Raw genomic sequence first — 24,983 nt, 5'->3', positions numbered from 1 at the left:
TAAATTAATGAGCCATACTTATACATCACTCTGTATGTAGAAGTTAATTAAAACATATTTATGAGTTTGCTATCCCTTTAAGGTTAAAAACAAGAATGACACCTGTATGATGTTAATGATTGTGGGTACGTTACACACATAACAGTGTAGCCTATGGAATAATGAGGCATCTGGTGCTGAGGTGATGGTAGGAGGACCCCAAATAAAATTCTGCTTAAGGCCCCATAAAGGCTTGGGCCGGCCCTGTTTACAGAACCGCCACTATCACCTGAGCCTAAACAGTTTAGCACAGCAATCTTGCAATACTGCCTCTTCCTCCTCCTTCCTCCCATGATGCTGATCTGAATCCCATCAGGTGCAGACCGACCCATCTGCTGTGACTGGACAATGGCATGGATCAGTCCCAATCCAGGTCATGGGGATGAATTCCAGACATCTGAGGTCTAAAAATGGCTGTCCGGCCGCTCTCCTGATGTCAGTGCCCCCGGGTAGTCACCTGACCGCCTTTCTGTTGACCTGTCTGCTCTCCACCAGCCTCCAGACTGCACCCTAATAATGTGTCTGTTCCCTGTAAACCACTGTGTCACTGTCTAGATGATCTGTCTGCACTGCCTGACCTTCCCCGATTATCTGTCTGTCTTCGGTTGGCCGTCTGGCATTCCCTGTATTATATCTCTGATCAGCCATCCTGCCAGCTCACTTCACCATTATTGTCTGAAGTTTTCATGTCTTTGCTGTTGTGGCCACCTGGCCACGTTCTGGTCTTCTGCCATCCAGTTTTAGTTTGGGATCTCCTTCTGTGTTCCTGTCTTTAGTTTTTTCCCACCTTTTGGCCGCCTCCGCTCTAGTAAGTCCCTTTGGCTGCTCCCTTGTTTGCACTCGGGGTCGCCACAGCAAATCCAAGGTGGATCTGCATGTTGAATTGGCACAGGTTTTCCGCCGGATGCCCTTCCTGAAGCAACTCCACATTACATGGAGAAATGTGGCAAGGGTGGGATTTGAACCCGGAGCCTTCTGAACTGAAACCAAGTGCATTAACCACTTGGCCACCACATCTGCTTATTGTTATTATTTTTGTTATGGCACATTTTTTTTTTTTCTGTTTTGGATTCTGTGCTGCTGGCAAATGTGGGGTAAGGGTTGTTGGGGGTGGGGAGTACTGTCACAACCTACTTACAGTGTTTGTCTAGTCTTTTTTTGTATTTGGGTTTTGTGGATTTTGTTTGCAGTTTGCTCTATGGTATTGGGTCTCTGGTCTTTCATATTTTTTCCCATATAAAGTATACCTTTGGTGTATGCTTGTGGGTTTAACTCCACATTCTGTGTCTGCTTTATTCAATTAGTTTTCACTTATATTGACTTCATTTGTCTGCCCCCAACCCCCCAACCTGGTGCTGTTTGGCAGAGTTGCGCAATTCACGGTCTGGCCCTTAAAAATACTTGTTTCTCATCCAGTTAATTGTGCACACCTGCAGTTACTTTGGTCATCACCTCTTAATAATTTTGTACCTCATTTCTCCTTGTGGTTGCTGGATTATTGTGGCTTCGTCCCATTTGCTTTGAGGTCCTGATTCATAGATCCATCAAACATTTTGTAAATTGTCCTAATTTTTTACAGTCTGTGCCTTGTCTGACACTTTGTATTAACTACACACTATGAAGCATTAGTAAAGCATTTATAAAGTGTAAGTAAATGCTTAAATAACTATTTGTAAAACATTTACAAAGCATTCGATTTTATTAGCTACTCACAGGTAAGAACATAAACAGATGGCTTAATAATTTTTAATAACAAAATATGTAGTGTTTTTATAAAACATTTAGAAATTATTTTTTATTCTCTATAAACCATTCAAGAAAAGCTGATCCTTAATAGTTCATCATTTACAATGTAAAATCAGACACTATTCATTAGTGATAAAAATACTTTACAAATCATATTTTTATTGTCTTTACATTTTTTCCCTCACAAATTATTAAGCATTCTATTTTATTAGCTACTCATTGGTAAGAACATAAATAGATGGCTTAATAATTATTAATAACAAAATGTGTAATGTCTTCATAAAACATTTATAAATGCTTTTTTAATTCTCTATAACCATTTAAGAATCCCACAATAACAACTCTCTGCACCTATTATTTGTTCATCACATTCCTCTTCTGTTCTTTTAGCTGCTACCTGCTCTCTAATTAAAGAGTGTGCTTCATAATGTGCCACACATTTTCAATGGGCGACAGGTCTGGACTGCATGCAGGCCAGACTAGTACACACACTCTTTTACTACAAAGCCACACTATTGTAACACGTGCAGAATGTGGCTTGGCATTGTCTTGGTGAAATAGCAGGGACGTCCCTGAAAAAGCCGTTGCTTGGATGGCAGCATGTTTGCTCCAAAACCTGGATGTAACTTTCAGCATTGATGGTGCCATCACAGATGTGTAAGTTGCCCATCACAGATGCTGGCTTTTGAACTTTGCGCTGGGACAACCTGGTCTCACGGCAAGTCATGATTCAGCAGCATGAAATATACATTAATCTATTGGTTCGTGATATTGTGACAAAAAGCGGCCTCATTTTCATCACGGCAGCACAATTCATTCTCATCATTCCTTGATGGCTGCACGAAATTAAAAGTGAAGCAGGGGGGGTCGAGGGTGGTTATGGTTAGGGTGGGGGGAAGGAGTAAGATTAGGTTACCTTATGACGGGTTTGGGGTGGGAGTAGGGTTAGTAATAGTGAGTTAAAAAAAAAGCTCCGTGACGAAAATTTGTCTCATTTCGTCACGAGAGCACGAAAAAAAAAAAAAACGTGAGACTGGGCTGGCTGGGAATAATGTGGATGGTCTTTTTCCTCTTTTGTCTGGAGGACACAACGTCCATGATTTCCAAAAACAATTTGAAACGTGGACTGATCAGACCACAGTGCATTTTTACACTTTGTGTCTGTCCATTTCAAATGAGCTCGGGCCCAGAGAAGGCGGCAGCATTTCTGGATGTTGTTGATGTATGGCTTTTGCTTTGCATGGTAGAGTTTTAACTTGCACTTGTAGATGTAGCGAGGAACTGTGTTAACTGACAATGGTTTTCTGAAGTGTTCCTGAGCCAACGCGGTAAGATCCTTTACACAATGATGTCAGTTTTTAATGCAGGGCCGCCTGAGGGATCGAAGGTCTTTGGCATTCAATGATGGTTTTTGGCCTTGCTGCTTACGTGTAGAAAGTTCTCCAGATTCTCTGAATCTTCTGATTATATTATGGACTGTAGATGATGGAATCCCTAAATTCCTTGCAGTTGAACATTGAGAAACATTGTTCTTAAACTGCTGGACTATTTTTTTTCACACATTTGTTCACAAAGTGGTGTCCCTCGCCCCATCTTTGTGTAACCCACATGACGTAGCGCCCCTGCTTCCTGCTGTGGTTTTATTTTCACGGGTCATTTCCTTTATATATCTCTGCCCACTTTCACTTCCTCCTGCTTGACTGTGGCTCTCACGGCTTGGATGTGCTGCTGCGCTACGGACCCACGCTGCTCTCTGCTGTGGCTGGTGTTGGCGTTTTTGCCAAAAAATGCCGACATTTCTGCATAAACCCTGGAAACCGCGCTATGGTCATCCTTGCCATATAATGGTAAATGGACTGCATTTATATAGCGCTTTTCCATCTGCATCAGACACTCAAAGCGCTTTACAGTAATGCCTCACATTCACCCCGATGTCAGGGTGCTGCCATACAAGGCGCTCACTACACACCGGGAGCAATATGGGATTAAAGACCTTGCCCAAGCGCCCTTAGTGATTTTCCCAGTCAGGCAGGGATTTGAACCCAGGATCTTCTGGTCTCAAGCCCAACACCTTAACCACTAGACCATCACCTATAATCTGTGGAATATCCTCCCGCTGGTGAGTCTGTTCGCTTTTCCATTTTCATTATATTACGGTGAAATGGGTGCAATGCTAATTCGCTAATTATGTAAACAATACTACAGATACACAGTCTACAACCTTTGGACACCCATCCCGTACTGTTGGGAAACACCCTTACTCTCTGGTGAGTGAATTTGCTCCGTACATTTTATGGCTCGTGCGACTTTTGGTGTGGCAGGAGTTTGTGTGTGTGTGTATTTTGTGCTAAGCTAATGCTGAAGTAGCATTAAGATAGTTCCGGTTAGCACAGCCAAACAGGTTTAAATTTAGTGTCTACTTTTTTCCCCCATTTATAAAGCCAACCTCTTGGCAAAACATTATGCAGTAACCCTATTACCTCATTTGCGGAAGGTCTGGCCGTATGCCAGTTTTTGAAACTTTTGGATTGAATGCTCAGGTGGCTGTGATTGTTTGAATTGGCTTTCACCTAATTCCACCAACTGAACTACATTGCACAACATTATGTCTGCACTTTGAGTGTTTATTTTATTTGTCAATGCATGAAAGCATTTGAAGGTTTATATGGTGCCAGTAATTTCAATTTATTTATAGTGCACTGTAAAACTGTTTGACTTTGAAAGAAGTTTCATATTGAATAATGAAATGGATTCCAAAAAGCTCTATTTTGGTCTCATCTGACCACATGACCTTCTCCCATGCTTCCTCTGGATCATCCAGATGGTCACTGGTGAACTTCAAACAGGCCTGGACATGTGCTGGCTTGAGCAGGGGGACCTTGCTGCCCTGCAGGATTTTAAACCATGACAGCATCATGTGTTACTAATGTAATCTTTGTGACTGTGGTCCCAGCTCTCTTCAGGTCATTGACCAGGTCCTCCTGTGTAGTTCTGAGCTTTCTCAGAATCATCCTTACCCCACAAAGTGAGAGCTTGCATGGAATCCCAGACTGAGGGAGATTGACAGTCATCCTGTGTTTCTTCCACTTTCTAATAAATAATCATAACAGTTGTTGTTTTCTACCAAGCTGCGTGCCTGTTGTCCTGCAGTCCATCCCAGCCTTGTGCAGGTCTACAGTTTTGTCCCTGGTGTCCTTAGACAGCTCTTTGGACAGCTCTTTGGTCTTGGCTATGGTGGGCAGGTTGGAGTGTGACTGATTGAGTGTGTGAACAGGTGTCTTTTATACAGGTAACAAGTTCAAACAGGTGCAATTAATACAGGTAAAGAGTGCAGAATAAGAGGGCTTCTTAAAGAAAAATTAACCGGTCTGCGAGAGCCAGAATTCTTGCTGGTTGGTAGGGGGTCAAATACTTATTTTATGCAATAAAATGCAAATTAATTATTTAAAAATCATACAATGTGATTTTCTGGATTTTTTTTTTTTTTTTTTTTTTTTTAGATTCTGTATCTCAGTTGAAGTGTACCTACGATAAAGTTTTGTAGGTGGGAAAACCTGCAAAACTGACAGGGGGTCAAATACTTATTTTCCCCACTGTATTTACATATGCATGGTTATGAAATATATATATATATATATATATACAGCATATTATTCCCATATCTTATTTATTTATACACATGTAAACTGTATCATTTTCTGTAACTGTATCATCAAACTCATAATAGACATCTTCTTAAAATCATCCCTGCTGTCTGACTTTTGTTCCCACCTTGGCTCCGTGGCCGAACCTATTTCTGATAACTTTCATACTCTAACGCAGTCAGTTACGCGCTAGGCGTAGTGTTACATTTGCTTGTGAACGGCGGAGACTTTTAGGGATGCTCCTTTTATACCCAATTATGACACTCACCTGTTTCCACCTGTTCTTTGAGCATTCATCTACTTTCCCAGTCTTTTGTTGCCCCGTCCCAGCTTTTTTGAAATGTGTTGCAGGCATCCATTTAAAAATGAGCAAATATTTGCACAAAAACAACCAACCCCACTGGGGTTGTTCGACAACAGAGACCTGTTTAGCAACTGAAGTCGTACATCAAGCAAGAATGGGAAAGAATTCCACCTACAAAGCTTCAATATGCTTATTGAGTGTTGTTAGAAGGAAAAGTGATGTAACAGTTGTAAACATACCACTTCCCCAGCTTTTTTGAAACGTGTTGCAGGTATCCATTTCAAAATGAGAAAATATTTGCACAAAAACAATAAAGTGTTTCAGTTTGAACATTAAATATCTTGTTGTTGTGGTGTATTCAATTGAATATAGGTTGAAGAGGATTTGCAAATCATTATATTTTGTTTTATTTACATTTTACACAACGTCCCAACTTCATTGCAATTGGGGTTGTATTTCTGAATTGATATATAAAAGTGAATTGGTCAACTGTTCAACTCTGCGTAACACATATAAATAGCATCTACAAAATTGATTGTAAATTTATCCATCTCTTTAGTTGAGCTCACACCAAATACTTTACTAACAGCTTGTAAAAGCTTTATAATAGTGTTTTTAAGTTTACTAATGCATTGATAAGTATTTATAAGTGGACATATAAAAGTGAATTGGTCAGCTGTTGGTAACTCTGAGTATAATATGTAATTAGCATCTACAAATGAGTTAAAAATGCAAATGTAACTTTCACTTTAGTTAGGCTCACACCAAATACTTTACTAACAGCTTGTAAAGGCTTTATAATAGTATTTTTAAGTTTACTAATGCATTGATAAGTAAGTAAGTAAGTAAGTAAGTAAGTAAATTTTATTTATATAGCACCTTTCACATACAAGAGCCACAAGGTGCTTCACAACATAAAAGCAGAGTACACCACACAAAACATCAGACAATGGCCAAGACATAAAAACATAAAACATAACATAGGATCACAGAGCAGCCTAAAAACTAAGCAAACGCTTGAGTAAAAAAGAAAATTTTAAGTTGGCTTTTAAAAGTATCGACAGAGTCCAGTGAGCGCAGAGAGAGCGGGAGACCATTCCAAAGCCTGGGAGCAACAGCCTGGAAGGATCGCCTCCTCTGGTTGCAAAATGGGTGCGAGGAACCATCAACAGATTTTGGTCCACAGACCTCAAAGCCCTGGCAGGGGCATAAGGTTGGATGAGGTCACAGATATAGGGAGGCGCCTGGCCATGTAGAGCTCTAAAAGTTAAAACCAAAATTTTAAAATTGATCCTGAAGGACACTGGCAGCCAATGAAGTTCCTTTAAAATTGGGGAAATATGAGTCCTTTTGTTAGCTTGTGTCAGAATTCTTGCTGCAGAGTTCTGTACCAACTGCAGTCGACACAACTCCTTCTTGTTTAGACATGAAAACAAACTTTTACAATAGTCTAAACGTGTTGACACAAAAGCATGAATAATAAGCTCTAAATCATTTCGAGACACCATTTTCCTGAGCTTAGAGATATTTCTTAATTGAAAGAAGCAATTCCTCGTCAGCTGTTTACAATGCTGTACCAACGACAAGTCTTTGTCAAAAATGACACCCAGGTTTCGAAGACATGATTTAGCAGACTGGCCCAGGTCTCCCAAGTACTGCTGAATACCTGGAATATGGGCATCAGGGGCAATAACCAATGTCTCTGTTTTGTCTGCGTTAAGCTGAAGAAAGTTATTTGTTAGCCATTGTTTAATTTCCACCAAACAATGGAGGAGGGAATCAAGCCTCTTAATCTCAGATGGCTTAAAGGAGCAGTAAAGCTGGATGTCATCCGCAAATAACTGGTAAGAGACATCAGTAAATCTTTGAATGATCCTACCTAAAGGGATCAAGTACAATAAAAACAAAATGGGGCCCAATACAGAACCCTGAGGGACTCCACATAACAGGTCCGCAGACTCTGACCTTATCTGGTTAGCAAAAACGCTAAAGCTGCGCCCAGACAGATATGAAAAAAAACCACCGAAGAACTGACCCCGACAGTCTGACATGATCCCTCAGTCTATTCAGCAGGACCTGGTGGTCAACAGTATCAAAGGCAGAGGACAAATCCAAAAGAACCAACACGGTGGATTTCCCAGCATCAGCAGACATCATAATGTCGCTGGACACTTTCAAAAGAGCCGTTTCCGTAGAGTGTTGTCTACAAAAACCGGACTGAAACCTGTCATGAATGTTATTCTGACCCAGGAAGAGTGTCAGTTCGTCTGAAACCACCCTCTCGAGGATCTTAGACAGGAATGGGAGCTTAAGCATAAGCATTTATAAATGGACATATAAAAGTGAATTGGTCATCTGTTTGAGATTGTGATTAAAATATATATTAAGCATATATAAATAAGTTATAAAACAAATGTAGTCACCACAAGGATATTACACATGCTTATCTAATGCTCAGTTAAGGCTTATTCATACATTGAAAGAAAATGTACATTATTAACAAATGATACATAAAGTATTGAGGAATAAGGAAAAGTAGTTAATGCAATCTTTACAAATGTTATAACTTATACATTGGGCATCAACTAATGGTTTATTAATGCTTAGTAAAGGCTTAAAAATTTGTAAGGAAAAAATGTAAAAACAATAAAAATATGATTTGTAAAGTATTTTTATCACTAATGAATAGTGTCTGATTTTACATTTGTAAATCATGACCTACTAATGATCACATTTACTTAAATGGTTTATAGAGAATTAATAAAATTATTTATAAATGTTTTATAGGTTATATAATAGTGATTATAGTTTTGTTAGTCCATTCGGTTTGACTTTTATTTAATTTTAAATTTAGTTTTAATTCAGTTTTGCTTGAGTATAATGTGATCAAGTGGATCATTGTACAACTATCTACAAGCAGAGAGTATGTGCCTCATGAATCTGGCTGTCAAAAGACACGTGTGACTATTGCACCATATACAAAGCAGAAAAATGACACACAACTTGAGAACATGTTTTGGTGGTCTGTGGGAGAATCGGTTTGTACTGCATTGTGATCACAGTGTATCAGTACTGTGCCTGAACTTACATCAGTTTAACACCAACACAACCACAGGAGCAAAAATGAGCACACATCAACGTCTGTGTTGGTTGGAAACAAGAAATCGCACTTGTACTGCGCTGTGCCCTGCTTTGTGCCAAAATGTCAGATATCAATATTGCTGTAGACACTGCTTTCTACAATAACAAATAAATAAACACTAGGAAGATTATGTGTAAGTTCACTCTGCATGTCACATTAACATTTGTCCATACACGTGGAACAATTAACTTTGCCAACTATGCAAAAATAAAGGAAATGACACAAAGGGCAAAATCTTTTCATCATGTTTTGCATCTAAATAAAAATATACAATCCCAGGAAATATAAATGGCTCTGTTAAGATTCACTGATATTTTCAAGAACAAGATCAAAAGACAGTCTGGGGGTTTGTTTGGTTATTCCAGGCAAGCAAACAAGTGAAAGAGATGAGGCATCTCAAGATGAACTAACAATTAGCTGTGTGTGCTAACCTCTACTCGCTGAAGTGAAGCAGGAAAGCTCTTTTTCTCGGTTCCATGAACAACTCCAAACACCACATGGGCCATCCCATCCACCTCCTCACCAAAGAGATACCTGAAGCCACAGAGATGTGATGCTTAAAAAAGGTCATCATTAAAAATCAATGTTATTTAAAGGAAAATTCACTTTCTACTTCACATACGTGGCTTTGATGTTGATGGTGAGATCTGGGCTGTCCACATAGAAGAAGGGTGTGATGGGTATCACTTTAATCTCAAAACTGGGCAGCACTGAAATTTTAAAGGCATATTGGTAGGTCTTCTGCATTGACATAACACAACAGACTACACACGTGTATATGTTAGGGGTGTCACAATACATGTATTTGGATTGAACGGTACGGTACACATCCAAGACTTTGGTGCACAGAACTGTACGCAGAAGACAGTACGTCTCTGTGCAATATTACTGTGCACACATGCATATTTATTTCCACAAGTCACGGACATTTCATACTTACAGACTGTGTGTCACTCTAGTTTCATTATTCATGCAGTAGCAGGTGTGATCTACTGTCACGCCTCCTCCTGCATGAATAATGAAGGGAAACAGCAGGGAAACAGCAAACCAGCCAGTTTAAGGGCCCCTTCACACATAGTATGAATAAGTACGGATCAGGGCGAATCACGAAGAAACAGTTCTGATGAGCGAACCTATGAAAACATAGGGCTGACGTAGGAAGGCACACGTCAGGCAGGCATGAACAATCCCGCTGCGACAGTCCGGCCAGCCCCGCACGGGTGTCCAACCCAACACGCGTGTCCTGTGGACAGACACCGCATCAGGTGGAACAGAGCTGACGTGCGTGACGTGACTTTCAGATCGCCAGCTGCACGTTATGATCTGATGGTCCATTTTACCTGGGGCATCCTGTCAATGCGCACGCCATGGGCGTCATGATGATGGGTGCCATGCACAGCATAAAATCAAAACATATATCATCGCAACACCAATATATGTTTTGGTTTCATGCTGAGAAGCGGCTCGCCCTGCTGTGTGTGCTCTGACGTGGATGGCCGCTCCATCTGTACATCCATATCAGCATTTCATGCAAGTGCGCCCCCCCCCCCTCGGCACGCCACATGTGTGGTGGATGGGGGAGGGGAGCACAACACACACGTGATTCATGGCACGTGTTGCGGGGGGAGCTGACACTCTGGCACGCCACATGTGTTGCTGTTTTGCAATGCCACACTCGTGAGGGCACATAGACAAATTTCACAGCAGCTCGAAAGTGATCATCTGCTCACAGTTTTCGTGCTGACAGCGCGAATGGCCACACATTTTCTCAGTGGCAAGCGAGCAGTGTTGGATAGTTGTAGCGACAGCTTACACGCATTGCATACGATTCATGCTCCATGTGCAATTCTGCCACATTTGTATTATGTGTGAAGGGGCACTAAGCGAGTGACCAGATTATTCTAATCAAAAACTTTGGAGGCATAAATGAAATTGGGTAATTTACCAGTTCTTCCAAAATATGAACCTAAAAGCAAAATTGTACACATCCATATTTGTGTTGATTCACTGTCCCTAGAAAAGATGAGATGACATTTGAGTTTAGATGGGACCAACATATGACAAAAGTTGATGTTTTATATGAATTAATGTAAAATTTCACAGATGAGAGGGTATATAATGATTTCAAATCTGTACAGAGTGAGCTTTTGTGAGATGCTGTCATTTGTACAACAATAAAATAAACCTAAAACGGACACAGTATTGAAGGCAGTCTGGATCCATACATCGCAAAAACAAAGCACTTAATGTGCTACACCAGGGGCATTCAACTGATTGCAGAAAGGGCGGAGAGGTTGCATGTTTTCTTTGCAGCCACCAACTCCACCAGGTTGATATCACTAATTAACATCCCTTTGAGCAGATCGAATCAGTTAAACACACATGCACACACACACACGGTCAGCTTTATATATTAGAATGCACATATAAGTGTGTGTGTGTGTGTGTGTGTGTGTGTGTGTGTGTGTGTGTGTGTGTGTGTGTGTGTGTGTGTGTGTGTGTGTGTGTGTGTGTGTGTGTGTGTGTGTGTGTGTGTGTGTGTGTGATGAAGACTGTACTGTCAACAACTTTCCAAGGATTTCAGATAGGTTCATCAAAATTGCAGCAGAGATGCATTCCTTCAAGGTCTAGACCAACTTCAATGATGACTGACCTTGAACTTATCTTGAAGGTCATATGGACAAAAATATCATCAACACTCTACTCCCAATAACCTTTCAAAGAAATAACAGGTACGTATTTTACTGCTCTCCTGCTGCTGTGCTCTCTCTCTCTCTCCCTTCCCTCATTTTCTTATTGTCAGTGGAGCTGATTATTGTGTACACCTGTGGTACCTGCAACCAATCATCCCTGCAGTATTTAAACCCTGGCTCTTCACTCCACCCTTGCCAGATTCTTAGAGTAGCCTGGTCTCAGCTTGATAGTTGTGAAAATCTCCCATTTTTCATCACCCCAGTTACTTTTGAACTGTTAGTAATTTCGCTGTCTTTGTTCCATCATCAGCTCCATTGGTTCCACCTGGCCCTGGTTTCTCAACTCCCGGCTTCCTTCCCGATGACCAATGTTTCCTCCTTTAGTGCCTCTGCAACTGCTATCTTAACCTGCTGCTGCATAGCATTTGAGTCCACCTCATTTGATCCCAGCTCCAACAGGTTTACACAATTGGGAGCAAGCATGCATCTCTTTAAATTCTAGGTCAAGTTTGATGATAAATTGCCTTTACATACTTTTTAGGGTCACAGAGCCAAAAATTGTGTCCATGTACAATGAACACTGACCACAATAAATTTTCAGGGATTTCATTTGCATCAAGGATGCATCCCTTGAAGATCTAGGTCAAACCCCTACTCCAGCACTGTAGCCTTCATGTCTTTTTCAGTCAAACTTCTATGCACCTTTTCCATACCAATACAATCATGACTTACACAAATTGCTCCTGGTTGCTTTTCTTCTCTGAATGTAGTATTCCCCCAAAAAACTGGAAAGTGGTCTCCACAGTCACTATTACAATGTACTTTGAAGGTATACTGTTACATTATTATTATTATTATTATTATTATTATTATTATTATTATTATTATTATTATTATAACATGGCTGCATGAAAACATTGCCCACTCACATGTATGAGACTACACACATTTCTGTAAAGCAAAATTTCAAATGATGTGAATCAGTTTAGACATCATCTAAAACAAATAATGGATGTTTATGCAATGGAAAGACTATTTTCATTTCTTAAAAGATTGAATGTTTCATTTAATGATGTGAAGCTGAGTTGAGAGCCGTATATGAGTACTAGAGTCCACAGTTGCATGTGTGCTGGCAAGAAGCATAAGAACAAACAATTTTACAATGCCCCTGCTTCCCCCTCCCTTCAACACAGCACCTGACAAAACAAAGTAGAAAAGAGTATTACATACATAGAATGAATGGATAAGTAAATCATATTATTAACAAATGAATATCAATATTAGTGAGCAATTAGATAAGGTACAAAGTAAAAAATAGGACTAAATAAGTAAATAGATGAATAAATAAGTAAATAGATCAAATAATAAAATAAAATAAAAATAAGAAACTAAGACAATAATTAAGAGGCATTTTTACACAAGGTACCACTTACTGACCATTGAATACAACACATTCTATTGAAAACCTAAATACACAGCACCAGAGCAATATGTTAACGTTGGCAAATGAGCGTGACCTAAAGTTTGTGTACAGGCCCACATAGGCTCACAGAAGTATCGAAAGATCATAACTGAAATATGGAATGGCACAGAAAAGACAGATTGTTCATATAGTTTGAGGAAAAGAAATGGTAATAGTGAATTCAGGTACATAAATAATTATTACAATAACTAGATACACAATTACATAACAAATAGTGAAAATAAATAATCACAGAGCAAAAAAAGGAGAGTGACAGTTTGTTCTGTGGGCTGAACAAACAGATAGGCGTGTCTACGTGAGCCGCTGCTGTTGAGCTCTCTGGACCTGGACATCACAGCTGGAGAACACGTACCGTGTTTTGAAGGACATGACCTTACAACTGTCCACTGTGAGGCATGAGGCCCGTGTGTGCCTGCCTGCTGTCCTCACATGGGATTACATAAAAACATATCACGCCTTTGCGACGGGCTGCAGTGGCTGCACAGCGTGCACCTTGACAAGCTGTGCCAGGTGAAACAGACTCTCAGATCATGTGTACAGTCAGGTGATCTGAATGTCACGTCACCCACGTGTAGGGATGGGTATCGAGAACTGGTTCTTTTCGAATATCGTTAAGAAATTATTCAATCCACCGATATCAATGGTCTTTTTGCTTAATGATTCCCTTATCGGTTCAGAGCAGCCATTGTTTTTGAGGGTGTTTGTCGGGAAAATGATCATTCCTCTACGTTGATTACAGACCCTGCAGCAGCTCTGTAATCAACCGTTTCTGCAGCGCGGCACCACTTTGAAGCGTGAACCAATGAAGCAATGCTTCGATCCACTAGCTCATTGGTTCTTTGATTTGCAGGGAGTTGAGTCCACTTGGATTTAATAACTTCAAAACGAATTGCCACTTGAAATATAACGACACCTCTTACAAACGTTGTAATACAGACAAGAAACTACAATCGATTAAAACATTTTTCCTCCCAAAATGAGACGTCCTGCATTCTTTATGAATTACATCCTGACTTGCAGCACAGCTCAGACATATGGAAAGACATTCATGCCAATAATGTCTGAAAGGAAATGCTTTTGACAATAACTAGAGATTTTGTTTATTTCTTTTAATGTCCAGAGGTCAAGGATCCACCATGTAGAGTTTATGTCCAGAGTTTAAGGATCCAGTGACCAATTTCATATTTATTTACTTTAAGACTCAATAAAATGCTGTTGAATTTCAATTTAATTGGCTTATAAAGTGCCAAATCACAACAAAAGCTGTCACAAGGTGCCTCACACAGAGCAGTTCAACATAAAAAATTTAAATAAATAAATAAATAAAAATTCAAATACATAATTTAAGACAGAAGTAAAAGAATAAAACATTAAAAAAAATAAAAACTATTCATAAGAAAGAGAATAAAAATAGGCTTTAAGTCTCACGTGTAAGCTATTGTCCACATGATGTGGTGTTTGTCCTTCAGCATGTCGCTGACTGGACACATGGGACCGGCTGGACACACGCGTGGGGCCAGCAGATGTGGACATAATATGCGCACACTGCTTTATTAATGTAATTTCATGACTGTACGTCTAATGACCATGGGTCATATACAGAGGAACAGAAGGTTCATACTTGTATTGTCCGCTCGGTAAGAGGTATTAAATATAAACTGGGGTGTTGTTTTATGGTGTGTGGTTTTTATTTTTTCCCCCACAGCAGCGACATATGCAGACAAAGGGGGGCATGTTCCCCGCGACAAGTCACAGTCACAGCTGGGGAACACCTGTAGCAGCTGGTAGAATATGATGTTGCATAACCTCACCATGAAGCACAGACGTAGGCATGCTGTCCTCATTTGGAAAATTCAGATGGCTTTCAGTGAAGATCTTATAGGGATCACACAAATTAAGGAGCATTACAACCAGATTAAAGATGGCCCACAGCGGCTGAGGGCGCGCCGCGCTCCGAGCGGTGATCGACAGGCTGAAATGACCAGATCATTTCCAAACTGAACGCTGTGTTGATCCGGGACGTCGTCTGACTACTACAGAAATGGCAGAAGAGGTGGACATACCACTTTTTCGGCACATTCCACTGTTGCAGGAGTTTTTGTCATGGAAAGACATGCGGAGGAATTCGCGCATCGGGACGGACGCATGTTGTGGCATGTCCAGCTCGTCCACAATTTCTAGGATAGTCACACGACTGAAAAGCCACCGAAAGCTGTCTGAATCTTCCAAATGGTGCAAGAGCTGGGCATGTCAGGGCATGTCCTGTGAGACCAACACGGAGGTGCTTTTGTCCCGTGCCATTAGCGGCTCCATGGCGAATTCCTCCGCTCCTCTTTCCATGGCAAAAACTCCTGTAATAGTGGAATGTGCCGAAAAAGTGGTATGTCCACCTCTTCTGCCATTTCTATAGTTGGCAGACGACGTCCCGGATCAACACGGCGTTCAGTTTGGAAATGATCTGGTTGTTTCAGCCTGTCGATAGACGCTCGGAGCGTGGCGCGCCCTCAGCCGCTGTGGGCCATCTTTAATCCGGTTGTAATGCTCCTTAATCTGTGTGATCCCCATAAGATCTTCACCGAAAGCCATCTGAATTTTCCAAATGGTTTCCACCTGGTTGTCTCTCACAGTTTCTGAAAAAATTTTGATGCAGTAAAGCGGCAGTCGCTCAGCCAATTTCCTGACAATGAAAATCCGCCGAGGAGGCTGGACCACTCCTCCCACAAGGCGTGCTCACAGGCGAATGACGCAACTGACTGGTGTGAAAAAACTCACGCATGCGCACGAAGGATCAAGCTTGGCTGATGCAAGCACACATGATTCAAATCCATATAGTTTTTGCAAAAAATAAAAAGGTCGGATTCTTTTCTAACAGACCTCGTATATGGCTCTGTGGTTGAATCCAACATTCCATCTTTCATTTCATGCAAATACTCTTACTGTTTCACTTATAAAGTTCATTATTTATAGAATATCCAGTATAATGCTGCTTTAATACATTCTACAAATGAAAGACTCTGGTCTGACTCACCATACTCTTTGACTTCAAACACCGCACTGTAACTCTCCTGTGGGTTGCTGTGGAATTTGGCCACCACCTTCCACTGTCCAGAGCTGCACACATATTTCAACATTCAAGTATGAGGAAGTAAAATATGTATCAAATTGGAAAAACTGCAGAAATAATGGCTTGTAACTGGTAACTTAATTGCAGCATTACTCAAGCGACTGAGTGGGGTCATGTATGCACCACTTTTCTAATTTTATTCGGAAAAAAGTTTCCTACCATGAATTTATCAATCTATTTGTCTTGCATTTGGTGATAGAATTTTGCAAGGATCACCCGATCTGTGTGGCAAGTATAATCCAAACTTGTCTGGGGTCACTCATAATCTTGGGAAGATCTACAACATTTTCAACATTACAGCTTCAGATGGTATTGTAATTTGCCAACGTTATATTTTACTATTTTGCAAGGAAACATGGACCACAGACCGAGAACAGCAAGATTTGCAGCTGCACAAGCACTGAGACTGATTCTTGATGGCTAGAGTGAGAATGAAAAGGATGATGGGCAAATATATTAGAGATTTAAATAAGTGTGAAAAACCATAAAACAATCATTTATATAGAAGTATTCCAATATAAAGTCAGTGGGGTCATGAATAATTCCACTCGGTCATATTAGTTGCTAAAGTCGCTTGACCGTTTGAAGGTTAAACCACTAAGGATTGACCACTCTGCTGTCTATAAAGGTGTGTGAGAGAGAGAGAGAGAGAGAGAGAGAGAGAGAGAGAGAGAGAGAGAGAGAGAGAGAGAGAGAGAGAAGCTAATAGAAATCTACAGAAATCTACTTGTAAGCACAGATATCTGAACAGCTGAAGGTCGCAGAGGGACCTTTTTTCTGCATTCAGATCATGATCTTGAACTTGTTGAGCTGATAACATGGATCACTGAGCTCCATATGGGCATATTAAAATATGTTTCATTGCATAACAGAATATTCATATTTCTACTTCTATTTGCTGTTTAATCCATGGGCAACCATATGGTCATATGCCGTGGACAAATGTTTGGCAGTACGCTATATGACTTGGCAGTGCTTATTCTGCCTGTTTCCACTCCAGCAAATACAAGCTTAGCTCACTCATGGTACAGGGAGTCCCAAACATGAAGTGGCAAATTTTGAGTCCACAGTGAAACAGGAAATGTCAAACGTTTCCCAGATCGACACTTCCTGAAGTGACAGATGACATCTCATGCAATCTCGTGGGAACTTATTAGCAAGTTCACGTTGAAACAGGAAGTGCCAAATTTTGAGTCCACAGTGAAACAAGAAATGTCAAATGTTGAACACTTCCTGGCATGGGTGGAGTTAGAGTGGAGGCCATGGTTGCACTGGACTCCCCTGAAATCTGATTGGACACAGATGATTGACATGTCACAGCACCGCACGCCTAGTTGAAAAGAGCTGCATTTTGAAATCAGTGAGTCTTACTGACTGCTATTGCTACTACTACTGTCCAGTAGTTGGTGCTGTGTACCACAAAAAGTTCTTATCCACCTTCGTAGAAGAAAAATGTTTGCCTCAGATTTGAACTGAACACGTCATTTGAACCATGGACTAATAATGACACCAAAGTTATATTGCTGAGTAAATTACCATATTTTATGCCAGAAATAAGGTCCAGGTTGTTAAAAAAATGCATTTCTCCTTTAATTCGGGTTGCTTTATACATACGTGTTTCTCCAAAGTTTTTTTAAACAACCAGGCAGCTGTTGATTAAATAACCTCTTAAATTTGCTATCTGAGTGACACAGCAGTGACACAACTTTAGATAAACAATTCTAAAAGTTATCTTCCTTAAACTCAAACTGAAAGTAAATCTCTACAACTTGATATAAATTAATTAAAAATATGAAATCCAGCTTCCCGATGAAGTGGTGTAGAGAAGGATTTTCTTAAAAAGAACACTTGATAGTGCAGATACACTTTACCAGAAAGTACATCTGAGATGCAGTGGTGGGCACGCTAATCAAAATGATAGCTTCGATAACAGTTAATCCACTAACTGAAACGTTATCTTTTATAAAGATAAACTGATAAACCCCTAAAAAAATTAGCACAAGTTACAGATAAATGCTAAACCGATAATTTTCAGTATTGATTTCAGGACACCAGCAACTACTGACACAACAACGAGCCAGCGCTTCTGTGTCAGATTAGCTTTCTGTCAGCAAAACAGACCTAGTGGCCAAGGAGAAAGAGAAGGAGGGATAATAAAGACAATTTCTCTTTACGCCATACAGACTCACCAGCATATCACGCAAGTCATCAACAGGCATACAGTTTTAACTTATGGTTAAAATTTTAACCAAACTAATTCCAGACAAGTTATTTAAATTTACATCATGTCTGCCATTTTATAAAGTGAAAGTATCAGCTATATGTTTTAGTTTTAAAGTAATGCACTGATTTTGAAGGTTTTAGTGTTTGGACAGACACTCAATGCTGCAGTGCATTATGGGTAAAGTTTCACGACAGGAGAAACGCATTGAGACACTCTTATCAGGCTGCACTTTAACTGCTGCACACAGACAGCAGCATTAAACTTTTTGTATATTGTGGCAAAAACTCTCATTAATATATTCTCTGGGTTTATAGATGTTATTGTGTTTGTTTTATGCAAACCTGCCAGAAACTCAGGTTGTGTGAGCAGCAACTCTCTGGCGCGATTTGAACGAGCTAAGGGTCATTCCATGTCAATTCAACGAGGGCCTCACACACTTTGTCTCAGATTTTCTTCACATTTTAATCAAATATGTCCAGACTATTCAGAACAACAAATCTGAAGTTTGAGGCCTGTAGGCCAAGTAGTTTCTGAGATATGGCCAATTTAGTGTGCATGGGGTCTGCCGTTTTTTAGGCAAAAATTAAGGCCATCATTTCTGGAGCCATGTTGAAGGTAGAATATCTCAGCAAATAATGGACTTAGAGGCCTGACATTTTCTGTGGCAGTTGTCATGGACACCCAGACTTGGACTTTATGTATGCTCAAACTATGGAAAATATTACATTGACTATTCCGAGCATCCATGTTTGACACTGAAGCATAGCATTATACTCAAAGAAGCCTTTCCATTTCTTGGCTCCTTAATGCCAGCTATACTGGCTATGAAATCTGCAAATTTGGCATATCTGTGGTAAACAATTATTGTGAGAGAAACCTCTGAAATCTGAAAAAAACATTTTGTGGTCGAATTTTATTAGAAGAAAAGCTCATGTGGGCAGTAAATAAAACTCTTCAAACTGATTCCATTTTGAAGTTATTGATATCTACTTTATGTGTTATAAATATGGCCTTCTTTATGAAGCTCCTTCCTGGTTAATTTAAGCATCCAATTATGGCTAATTTGTGCACTCGCGAATGTATTTCTAGTGCTGAAATGACAATTTCATTTTAATTGTGTGCACACACTTCATATGATTCATGGCACACCCCAAAATGCTTGCACATAAATCTGCCCAGGGGGATTCCCCAAGGTTTCCATGGTTACTACACACTGGGAGCAATAGGGGATTAAAGACCTTGCCCAAGGGCCCTTAGTGATTTTCCAGTCAGGCTGGTACTTGAACCAGGGATCTTCTGGTCTTAAGCCCAATGCCTTAACCACTAGACCATCACCTCCCCCAAAAAAGTAAGTCCCATTTCTGTTAAAAATATCAAATGACAAGATGGAGCATACCATTCAACAAGGTGAAGCCAAGTTGAGTGGAACATTTCATCTTTCACCTCATAAAATATTCATCCACTGAACTCATAAACATTCATTATTTGTATACCATGCCATGCCGTGGGCATGTTAACCCCCAAAACATGAATCAGCTGCAAAATGTGAATTATCAACAAACAGTTAATTACAAAAAATGAATAATGAAAAAAATACGAGGGCTGTCAATAAAGTATAGGTCCTTTTTATTTTTTTCAAAAACTATATGGATTTCATTCATATGTTTTTACGTCAGACATGCTTGAACCCTCGTGCGCATACGTGAGTTTTTCCACGCCTGTCGGTGACGTCATTCGCCTGTGAGCACTCCTTGTGGGAGGAGTCATCCAGCCCCTCGTCGGAATTCCTTTGGCTGAGAAGTTGCTGAGAGACTGGCGCTTTGTTTGATCAAAATTTTTTCTAAACCTGTGAGGCACATCGAAGTGGACATGGTTCGAAAAATTAAGCTGGTTTTCGGTGAAAATTTTAACGGCTGATGAGAGATTTTGAGGTGATACTGTCGCTTTAAGGACTTCCCATGGTGCGAGACGTCGCGCAGCGGTCCCAGGCGTCGTCGTCAGCCTGTTTCAAGCTGAAAACCTCCACATTTCAGGCTCTATTGATCCAGGATGTCGTGAGAGAACAGAGAAGTTTCAGAAGAAGTCAGTTTCAGCATTTTATCCGGATATTCCACTGTTAAAGGAGATTTTTTTTAATGAAAGACGTGCGGACGGATTGCAGCTTTCAGTGCTTACCAGTCGAGTGAGTATAAGAGAACTTGTGGAGAGCTAGACATGTCCAAACTTGTCCTCTAACACTCCGAAATGGAGGTGTTCCTTTGTCTCGCTTCATCAGCGAATCGGTCGTGACGCGCAAAGCCTCCGCGCGGCTTTCCATGACAAAATCTCTTGTTAAAAGTGAAATCTGCTAGAAAATGGCTGATGTCCAGCTCTTGTGATAACCAGAGAAAGAGCACACGAGGGTCTCGTATCCACAGAGCCATCAGCTTAGAAATGATCCAGTGGTTTGTGCCGCGACGTCGCAGCTCGGAGCGCGGCGCACCAGCCGTCCTTAAAGGGGTCTTTAAAGCTATAGTTAAAGTCCTTATTCTCTGTGAAGCCCGTAAAATTTTCACCAAAAGCCAGATAACTTTTTCGAATGGTTTCCAGGTGCTAGTCTCTAACAGCTTCTGAAAAAATTCTGATGGAAAAAAAGTCGTTTTCATTCCGCCATTTCCAGACAATGAAAATCCGACGAGGGGGCGGGACCACTCCTTCCACAAGACGTGCTCACAGGCGAATGACGTCACCGACAGGCGTGGAAAAACTCACGCATGCGCACGAGGGTTCAAGTATGTCTGACGTAAAAACATATGCATGAAATCCATATAGTTTAAAAAAAAAATAAAAAGGACCGTTACTTTACGGACACACCACGTATATATATATATATATATATATATATATATAGTGGTGGAGACAGCTAACCAAAAAGTTAGCTTCAATAACTGCTAATCAGCTACAGCTAACCGATAATTTTCAATTTTGTCTGCCGTATTCTCTCAGCTACTAACAAGCTGATTTTGAGTTGAAACACAGCCAAAGCGTGTAATAAAATCAAACCCGATCACAAACCCAAACACAGCCACTGAGCCAGCGCTTCTATCTTTGTGCACTCTGCCTACTGCTGTAGGGAAGCATCATTTACCTTGACAGAATACAGTGTCAAGGTAAATGAGGTGGAGGTCTTGAAATGGAAAGCAGGTTTGACTTATGGTTTTGATTTATAAATCAAATTAATCTGGATAGAATAACTACATTAATGCAACTCTTAAAAAGTACAAAGTGATATATAACACATATCTGCTAATTTTAAAATAATGCACTAATTCTGAAGATTTGACCATTAAGACACAGATGCCCAAAGGGATTATGCGTAAACTTAGCCTCCGCTCATATTGATTGGTTGATTCATTAATTCTATGTAAAAACCAATGCAAATAAATCAATGTAACATGTGTTGGTGTTTACAAATAAATGTACTTTTGTAAAATATGTCATTTTTTTATTTGTAAAAAAAAAAAGAAATTTTCAAGATCCCGCTAGACCATGCATAAGTGCACATGTGATGACATCACAACTCTATCCAGTTAGGGAGACAAGGTTTCTTTCAATAACAAGAACTGTCAAAAAACTTTCTTGTGTGTGGTTGGAGTTGTGTAGAGATAGGAATAGCCTTTTGAATGTTTGATTAACGATGTCAGTCGCACAAAGAAATCAAATAATAGTGAAAACATGTTCATTGCGCCCAGAATGTTGGTATTTTGGTTGTTGAAGTTTGCGGTGCGGTGTCATAACAATGAATCAATCAGTCGCTCCGTGCGACATCACAACAATGAATCAATCAGTCGCTCTATGAGGTGTCATGACAACGAATCAATAAGTCGCTCTGTGCGGTGTCATAACAACGAAATAATCAGTTGCTCCATGCGGTGTCATAACATCTGATCAGTTAGATGCTCCATGCGGTGTCATCACAATGGCTCAATCAGTCGCTCCATGAGGCCTCATAACATCTGATCGGTTAGCGGCTCTGTGCGGTGTCACAGCAGATCAATCAGTCACTCCGTGAGGTGTCATAACATTCGATCGGTTAGCGGCTCCGTGCGGTGTCACAACGGATCAATCAGTCGCTCCGTGAGGTGTCATAACAACAGATCTGTTAATAAGCTTGGTTCACATGGCAAGAGAATTAGGCCGATATCGGAGCCAATCTTCCCCTTCTGACAATCTTAAGGACGGCCCGACAGTTGTTATGACGCTAAATATAATTCATCATTCATTCATTCATCTTCAACCACTTCTCCAGGTTCAGGACGCAGGGGCAACAACCCCAACAGGGAACCCCAGACTTCCCTTTCCTCGGCCACATTGACCACTTCTGACTGGGGGATCCCAAGGCCTTCCCAGGCCATTGTGGAGATATAATCTCTCCACCTCGTCCTGGGGCTTCCCCGGGTCTCCTCCCAGATGGACGTGCCTGAAACACCTCCCTTGGGAGGCACCCAGGAGGCATCCTTACCAGATGCCTGAATCACCGCAGGTGGCTCTTTCAACACGAAGGAGCAGTGACTCTACTCCAAGCTCGCTCTCCACGGATGACCAAACTTCTCACCCTATCTATAAGGGAGACACCAGCCACCCTCCTGAGGAAGCCCATTTTGGCTGCTTTACCCGCAATCTAGTTCTTTCGGTCATGACCCAACACCCATGACCATAGGTGAGAGTAGGAACGAAGATTGCCCAGTAGATCGAGAGCTTCGCCTTTTGGGTCAGCTCCCTTTTCGTCACAACAGACCTTCCCCCTTCGTGAGAGGGAAGGTCACTACAGTCGGTGAGGTGGGAAGGTGAGCCACAAACAGCTATACCTTCTGGTGTGATGCGCCGGTCCCACTGAGTGTGTCCCGCTCCAGGCACAGTGTCAGGTGTGGAGTTTGACTCGGACATACACCTGTCAAACAGTAACATAGGTGTCAAACTCAGGGAGGACAGAAATAATCTGTGAAGATCTTTCTAACTTAAGTCTCCAGAGGAGGTTTCTGTCCTCCCTGAGTTTGAAACCTACGTTCCTGTTTGACAAGTGGACCGTCCTTAGTCAAACTGCACACCTGTCACTGTCCCCCGGCAAGTGACCAGAAGCGGCAAGTGACCAGAAGCGAGAGTGTACATATACATATATATATATATATATATATATATATATATATATATATATATATATATATATATATATATATATATATATATATATATATAGTGAATGATACATTTTTCGAGACCTGTATTCACATTTTGTGAGACCTTTGTTGATGTTTTGGGAGATATTTTTTTCAGTATTCACGATTTTTCAATTAATGGTTTGATAATGGTTTATACAAGCCTGTTGCACTTACACCTGTGGTCATGAAGTGCTTTGAAAGACTGGTCTCTCAGCACATCAGAGCCTGTCTGCCTCCCTCTCTGGACCCCCACCAGTTTGCCTACAGGGCAAACCGCTCCACAGAGGATGCTATCACCACAGCTCTCCACACCACGCTGAGCCACCTGGAGCACCAGGGGAGCTATGTGAGGATGCTCTTCCTGGACTTCAGCTCAGCCTTCAACCACATCATCCTGGAAATCCTGGTCCAGAAACTGACACATCTGGGCATCTCCACCCACATCTGCCAGTGGATCAAGGACTTCCTCACAAACCGCCCACAGTCCGTGAAACTTGGCCCCCACATTTCCTCCACCATCACACTCAGCACCGGTTCCCCTCAAGGCTGTGTATTGAGCCCCCTCCTGTTCACCCTTTACATCCACGACTGCTCTCCAGCCCATCTCACAAACACCATCGTAAAGTTTGCGGATGACACCACCGTGATTGGGCTCATCTCAGGAGGGGGATGAGACTGACTACAGAGACGAGGTCAATCGACTGACAGCGTGGTGTTCAGCTAACAACCTGCTGCTGAACACCACAAAAACAAAAGAAATAATCCTGGACTTCAGGAAGAACAGCCCCGCTCTACATCCAAGGGGGGGGGGACTGTGTGGAAAGGGTCAGCTCCATCAGGTTCCTGGGAGTGCAGCTCTCTGACAGCCTCTCCTGGACTGCCAATACCACAGTGCTGGTGAAGAAAGCCCAGCAGCAACTCCACTTCCTGAGGGTGCTCAGGAGAAACAATATGGAGGAGAAGCTGCTGCTGTTGTTCTACAGAGCCACCATTGAGAGCATCCTGATGTACTGCATCACAGCGTGGTATGGAGGGTGCTCAGCAGCAGACAGGAGAACGCTGCAGAGGGTGATCAAAATGGCCCAGGGGATCACTGGTTGCTCTCTGCCCAGCCTGGAAGACATTGCCAGCTCTCACTACCTCAGCAGAGCTGCCAGCATCAACAAAGACACATCCCACCCCAGCAACCACCTGTTTGACCTACTACCCTCCGGCCGATGGCATAGATCAATCAAAACTAGGACAAACAGACTCAGGGACAGCTTTCTCCCCAGAGCGATCACTGCACTGAACAACAACAAATCACTCTAATCCGCACCTTTCAAGTTTCTTGTGCAATATCTGTAAACCATGTGCAATTTTCCTGTGCAATATGATTCCACAGTT

The 24,983-nt window shown here is 41.3% G+C and overlaps 1 protein-coding gene across 1 annotated transcript in view; it reads right to left on the bottom strand.

Annotated features, from left to right (window-relative positions):
- Positions 1-24,983, bottom strand: part of c3a.1 (complement component c3a, duplicate 1) — a 259,058-nt gene that overhangs the window by 195,781 nt on the left and 38,294 nt on the right. The window contains exons 6-8 of the mRNA XM_034189134.1: positions 16,080-16,162; positions 9,498-9,585; positions 9,307-9,409 (exon numbers count right to left, since the gene is read on the bottom strand). Of these exons, the coding sequence (XP_034045025.1) occupies positions 9,307-9,409; positions 9,498-9,585; positions 16,080-16,162 (274 nt within the window). The remainder of the gene's footprint in view (positions 1-9,306; positions 9,410-9,497; positions 9,586-16,079; positions 16,163-24,983) is intronic.

Source organism: Thalassophryne amazonica, chromosome 15 (genome assembly GCF_902500255.1).
Source record: "Thalassophryne amazonica chromosome 15, fThaAma1.1, whole genome shotgun sequence".
Lineage (NCBI taxonomy): Eukaryota > Metazoa > Chordata > Actinopteri > Batrachoidiformes > Batrachoididae > Thalassophryne > Thalassophryne amazonica.
The sequence above is the reverse complement of the archived record's forward strand: the minus strand, read 5'-3'. Positions and strand labels throughout refer to the sequence as shown.